This window comes from Pieris rapae, chromosome Z, assembly GCF_905147795.1.
Source record: "Pieris rapae chromosome Z, ilPieRapa1.1, whole genome shotgun sequence".
Classification (NCBI taxonomy): Eukaryota; Metazoa; Arthropoda; class Insecta; order Lepidoptera; family Pieridae; genus Pieris; species Pieris rapae.
Window position 1 is genome coordinate 2978586 of NC_059534.1, and position 6855 is coordinate 2985440.

At 32.7% G+C, this 6855-nt stretch overlaps 1 protein-coding gene across 1 annotated transcript; it reads right to left on the reverse strand.

The window, feature by feature from the left end:
- Positions 1–888: 888 nt before the first annotated feature.
- On the reverse strand, positions 889–6549 carry LOC111003376 (golgin subfamily A member 6-like protein 22). The gene is made up of 4 exons (XM_022273833.2): positions 6435–6549; positions 4449–4796; positions 3564–3797; positions 889–1919 (listed from the first exon to the last, which is right to left on the reverse strand). The coding sequence occupies exons 1-4, from the start codon at positions 6453–6455 to the stop codon at positions 1620–1622; spliced, it is 903 nt and encodes a 300-aa protein (XP_022129525.1). The 5' UTR covers positions 6456–6549; the 3' UTR covers positions 889–1619.
- Between the last annotated feature and the right edge of the window lie 306 nt (positions 6550–6855).

Genomic DNA, 6855 nt, shown 5'->3' on the forward strand with positions numbered 1-6855 from the left:
TTAATTAATTAAGCCTAAATTGGTTGTGTTGTGTAATGGGGCAAAGTGTGGGTGTGTACATGATGGTGTGTATGTGGGTCGTGCTTGTGATGTAGATGATTTTGCGCTATGTATATTCTTAATACATTTTTTAACCACATTCCGCGATAACCTAAACAAGTCAATGCCCAAATAGTGGTCATTGTATGTCCACTAAAAGTCTTAAGCATCAAATTATTTTAAGTTTATAACTAGAATTTGCGCTTGGTAGAAAGGAATATCACATCGTATGTTAGCAATTACCCTACCGTCTCTTCTAAAAGTTATAAAAAACACGGTCTAAAATATATTTTATACATTCATACAAGTTTTCTAGACTGTTTGCTTCGGTAAGTTTACAATTAGTTTCTGTTGGTATTATTTTTAAGTTTTGTTTTATGATTATTATTATCAAAACTAATTGTTGCTCTCTTATGAGCATATTATAATATATACAAAATAAAATTGTAAGTCTAGCTATGCAAAGACGAAACGCTGCCATTATCTTCGGAACCTTGCGTAAAGGAATTTCTTTATAATACTAAAATAATATATTTTGCTAAAATTTTTTTTGTTTTTATTTTTAGCTATTGTTTTTTGTTAGTTATATAAGGTTATATTAATAAAATTATAATTTTATGCATATCATATATCTCTCACGTATTTTTATATTGTTTCGAATGTTAATAATAGATGGATCCATAATGCATAACCCGTATATGCAATATTTTTTTCGTACATATATTCGTATATTCGTTTGGCATATAGTTTATATTGACTGTTTTAATAATATACTCACTGCAATATACTGATGCCCAATCTGTGGATGTATAAATTTTAACACGAAAAGGCAAATAAAAATACACAAGGTATTACATATTTGTATAATATTTTCAAAATCAAATGAAGTAATTTTTGGTCATTATATCAATATGATAAAAAAATCTTTAATAAAGATAACAAAGAGGTGGTAAAAAGTCCTTCATGAGTTAGCTTTCATATTACGAGGATTTATTTAGTTTGATACAAATTTCATTTATAGAAACATTGAACTCTGGAATCTATAAAACTAAAACATGAAGAACAAAATTTTTATAATCTCTATTATGTTATAAAAAAGAGCACAAACTGTACAATTACAACTAAATATACCTATAAAAATATTATAATCGGATCGACAAATGTCGAATATCCAAAACATTAGCTTGCGTATCTGAGATTATTTACACACACAAAAAATGTGCAAGAACCGTTTTGGAAATATTAATTTGCATTGACCTAAGACAGGCCAAACAATTTTCTTTATATATCGTTTATACAATTTGCGCTTTGGTTAAATCGAAGGGGCGCACGCAAAAGAAAAGAAAAAAATTCGCAGCCATAATTTCGCCAATTTCTAAAGTTCGCGGTTCTCGATGTAAATAACAATACTATGGGACACCATATAAGGGGATTTTTATGTAGGCTAATTTGATTTAGTAATCATGTGAATTCGCGTTTGCGTACGCCGCTTATGCGCTCCTTGGATTTATTGGTAACAATTAGTTAACAAATGACTATGTTTGGTATCTATATGTACACTATATGGCTCCTACCTAAATTTAATCCCATCCATGATGTTCATGGTGATCGTGATGTTCTTGTGTGACCCACACGGGAGTCCAAACTTTCTTGTAGACGGGAACGTTAACGTAGTGTGTCACAGGGACTTTGACCTCTTTTGTTTTCTCCAACCACACCTGCTTTTTTACTGGCACCCAAACTTCTTGCTTAATTGTTTTCCACACTTGAACCTTCTCTTCAACCCATTCTTCCTTCTTCTGTGTTACCCATTCCGTTTTGTGTTCTTTACGCCATATCTGCTGCCATTCTTCCTTCCACTCAAGCTTCTTCTCAGTTTGCTATAACGACCACACAAATTATTACAATATATACAGTTCAATCATGTTTTTTCCTCATTCATTTCTTTTTCTTTGTCTATATTGATCTATATGATCAAAAAAAAAAAACTATTCTAATCACTAGCGGAGGAGAAATATGTTTTATTTTCTTATTTTGACTATATTGTGCAAGAATCTATATCTAAATATCTATATATATATATATATATATATATTATATATATATCATCATCTGGGACGAATGCACAATGGCGCATAAACGTGCATTAGAAGCACTTAACCGAATATTAAAAGATTTACGCAATTACTCGAGATGTTTTGGAGGAGCAATGATTTTACTGTCTGGCGATTTCCGCCAAATACTGCCAGTAATTCCAAGATCTACGGCTGTCGACAAAATAAACGCTTGCCTCAAATCGTCAAATCTATGGCGCTATGTGAAGAAACTTCAGCTGACAACAAACATGAGAGTTACATTGCTTAATGATACATCTGCTGAAGATTTCTCGGAGCATTTGCTGACTATCGGTAATGGACAAGTACCTGTCGATGAATGGAATCAAAAGACAAACTTATCAACAATGTATTTCTAAACATTATTTCTAACTACAAAAATAATGAATGGTTGAGTGAGGGAGCAATTTTAGCGGCTAAGAATAAAGATGTAGATGACCTGAACTACATAATTCAAAATAAGATCATTGGAACAATGCATTCATTCAAATCTATTCACTGCGTCACAAATGAAGATGAAGCCACCAACTATTCAATTGAATTTTTAAACTCTTTGGACGTGCCTGGCTTACCTACCACCGCACAATTTACGCCTAAAGGTTGGCTCCGTAGTAATCATGCTTCGAAACATAAACCAACCAAAACTGTGCAACGGTATGCGTTTGGTGGTTAGAAAATTGAAGAACAATGTAATTTACGCTACGATAATGATAGGAAAATTCACAGGTGAGGAAGTTCTTATTCCGAGGATCCCGATGATCCCAACCGATATGCCGTTAGAATTTAAAAGACTTCAATTTCCGATACGTCTTGCATTTGCCATGACCATCAACTAATCACAAGGCCAATCCGTAAAAGTTTGTGGTTTAAATCTAGAACATTCATGTTTTTCCCATGGTCAATTATACGTGGCATGTTCACGGGTCGGAAGACCATCAGCGTTGTTTGTTTTTGCGCCTGATAATAAAACAAAAAATGTCGTGTATCACAAGGTACTTAAGTGAAGAGCAGCCTATGTACTAAAATACAGAAATAATATAATGTAGGTATTTAATTTTTTTGTATTTTTTCCAATAAAAAAAAACAAACTGCTTATTTATTGCCATTAAGGCGGAACAAAGTTCGCCGGGTCAGCTTGTTAAATTATAATTATAACAGCTAAGCGATTTGTTCCAGGAGACCAAGAGACCATATTATTATTTCCTTCAATTGTATAATAACCTAATCTAAACTGAGTTATGAGAGAATTTGTGTGTTAAACTATTGTATACAGATTTTGAGAATAGCATTGATATTATTCAAATTTATATGAATAAACATACTGACCACCATGGCAATAAATATGAAGGGTAAAGGAATATGACGCGTTCTTTGGACTATGGTAAATGAAGAATTAAAAGGAAAGCTTACCCATTCCTGTTTGTGCACAGTTTTATGTACTTTCTTCCAAACAGGGCGCCACACTAACTTCTTCCTCCAAAGATCGTGGCTGGTGTATTCCCAGCCATGATGATCTTTGCCTAAATATTTCTCTCCGGGCACGCCCTCTTTGACCCATTCAGGCACGTAATTCTGCTTCCATTCCGGAACTTGGTAAGTTTTTGTCACGGGAATTTGGATCTCACGCCAAATTGGTTTATAAATCTGTTAAGAAGGGACAATTTAGCTGGATATGGTGATAAACTTAATTATGCTTGCTTGGACCGTGGCAGGCAAAATAAGGACACTTTAACACTATTACGTAAGTGTCGCGAGTAAAATATCTGCTTATACAATTGGAAAATGATAAAATGTTTAAAGAAATAATATTCGCGTTAGAAGCTTTTTATTTGAAATACAATTATGCCAATACTGTTATTACGTAGGTACCAAAAAGTTTGGTCATTTTTTAATTTAGAAATTTGATTTTAATTAATACAGTAATTATACTATCCAATGTATGAAAAAACAAAATAAATATTGGTAGAATTTAAGTACTGAGCTATGGAGAGCGTGTTTATGTGTTGTGTTCGAATAACAAAAACTTAGCGATTAAAAAGAGTGGCGGAAAATTTCTTGCCAGTTCTTCTTGCCTGCTGTTGAATAAAGATACATTATTATTACTGTATTTTTGAGGTTCAGTTTGACATCAGATAACTTACGTAAAAATATTTTAAGGAGTACTTCTATACGCTACTTATGTTTATTCTCAATAACTAAAGCAAAAGAAAATGGCGTCTTCCAAGAACTTCCGACAATAACACTATTATGGTCAAACAGTATATATGAAAAAACTTCGTATCGTATCATACTAACCTTTTTCCAATCCGGAACTTTAATCTCCTTGGTTATGGGCACTTGAATTTCCTTAATGATAGGTTTTTTCTGAATTTTCCAAGCGGGCACTTGTTTTTCTCGCCATTGTTGGACCTTTTCCGTTTTCCAAGCTGGTATTTTCTCCTTTACGTGTTCAATTTTCCATTCAACTTTTGCTTCTTTCTTCCACGTCTTTTTCCATTCTTCGCGCCATATAAGTTTCTTCTCCCAAACAGGTTCGGGTTCAGAATGCCATCCAAATGGTGATCTTTTTTCTCTTGATACTTCAGCATCAGTTTCCTTGACGGGTACCGCAACGGCAACTGCAATGGCTACTGCCACCCATAACTGCGAACAATTGATTTTATTTTAATTCATTAATAATTTTTCATAATTCATATAACTAGAAGGGTTCATTGGCGAAAAATAAGACTTGTTGTAAGGGTGTTTTAATATATTTGAAGTCATAACATTTTTTTTTCAGTGACATATACAACCTATTTATATAACACACACTGACAAGTGTCTACGGAATTAATATAAATATATATATGGAATATAGATATGTTTCCACGATAGTGAAATACCCAAAAATTGATAACCAGCTCTACTCTATAAAACCAATATCTTCGTAGAAAAACCGAGAAAACAAAAGGACGAACCGAAAGCTGACGTAATCTATTTACATACGAAATCGAAGTTTTGAAATCGGAATCGCTTTACGAGTTACGTGGTAACCCGATGCCTACTTAGATTTTTAATCGTGTGGTATGTCAGACTGTCACAAGAAGTGTTCTAACCTTTATGGTATTTATCCTTTATTAAAGGGAATGGATCAAATTTATTCACCATTTTAAAAGTATACAAATACTCCAGAGAGTCCAGTTTAACAAGGGTTTACTCGTCTAAATCGTCGGTTAAATTAATTTCTATATATGTTTTTTTTATTATTATTATATGAAACGCCGCGACCTAATACCACATACAAGTATACAAATCACTGTAGTATTTTAGATATCAGTGAACCTTTTGACATTACTTTCATTTTATGCTCACATCTCTCAAGATGATATTATTGAAAAAATTCCGTTACCTTAATAATCTATACAAGATTTTGTTAAGTTTTATTAAATTATTTAGTTTTGATCTTAATGTTCTTATTATGGAAGATCTTTTGTTTAAATTTGTTTGAGCAAATAACAAGCAATTAGCAAAGGCTTGTATTAATAAGAAGCAGCCCAACTATAGTTCAATAAAATTCAATATCTGTATGAAATTAAATGAACGTCAATATATTTTAAGTGCGTTCTTTCACTCGGAATACGCGTCAAAAAGAACAAAAATAGGTAAAATACGGAGTATTTGAATTAAAAAAATTGTATCTCATCTTAATGCGGTTTGAAGAAAACCTTCGGGAAATCAAAAGACGATGAATGCGCTCGCATCCCTTAGATTGAGTCTTAATCCGCTTTTACTACAAAAAACATGCGGCCTTTGAATGCTTGCTTCAGTATTACATCCAAATCAATGCAGTTTTTTTACAACTAAATAATTTTTAAAAAACCACTACGAGCCTAAATTTTAAAACTCCTCGCGTTTATGTAAAAACAATTGCGATTTTATTGTGGATTCCGAAAGTTGAAAATATTTCTATACCTTTATTTTCGATTTGGATTTATTTTTTATACAAATTTCCTGGACAATATTCAATACATTTTACAAATACATTTAATTGAATGGAAATCTATTTCATGTTTTCAAATTAACGTTTAAATGACACATTTTTCTATTTTGCTGAAAATTAAGCGGACTAAAGTAATTCAGTTGACTCCCTACAGTAAACCTTTAATTAATCGAGATGGATTAATTAAAGTTAAAAAAACTACAATTACTACAGATACGCAAAGCTTTCGATTAAAAAACACAATAAAAACGTAAAAATCGCTAAAGTTTAGCACTAGATCACAAACACATCACAACACCCACCGTAATAGCCAGCGACCTCATTTCGATGTGAGGCGGACGCCGTCAAAACAAAACTACCAGTTACTTGTGGTGCGCGTTCGCATCTATTTATCAACGAGCCCCTCTCTTTACTACCTGTACTCGGGATGGTCTGCGATTGAGAAAATCGAAGAGTTCAAAGGTTCTCGAAACCCGCACTGCATTGGTATTTACAATTGCACATGCACGCACTGTAAACACAATCAAATATTTATATTCAGAATTAACTCACCGCTTATTTCAATCAATACGTAGCGGTTACCATGGAGACAATTGCAAACACTACAATAAGAACGGGTTTAAACAATTCTCTAATGAATTTTTGGAATTTTAAAATCTTCAATCTCCTTTCTCTGAAACTTTAACACATTCCTTTCTTCATTGTTTATGAAGCCTAAGCATG

Bases quoted from the DNA above. Each gene is read 5' to 3' on its own strand.
- LOC111003376 (XM_022273833.2), bottom strand. From the start codon at position 6,455: ATGAGGTCGCTGGCTATTACG. The intron at 4,797-6,434 runs GTGGGTGTTGTG...AATTGTTCGCAG, and splicing joins TGAGGTCGCTGGCTATTACG to TTATGGGTGGCAGTAGCCAT. The intron at 1,920-3,563 runs GTAAGCTTTCCT...TGGTCGTTATAG, and splicing joins CTGTGCACAAACAGGAATGG to CAAACTGAGAAGAAGCTTGA.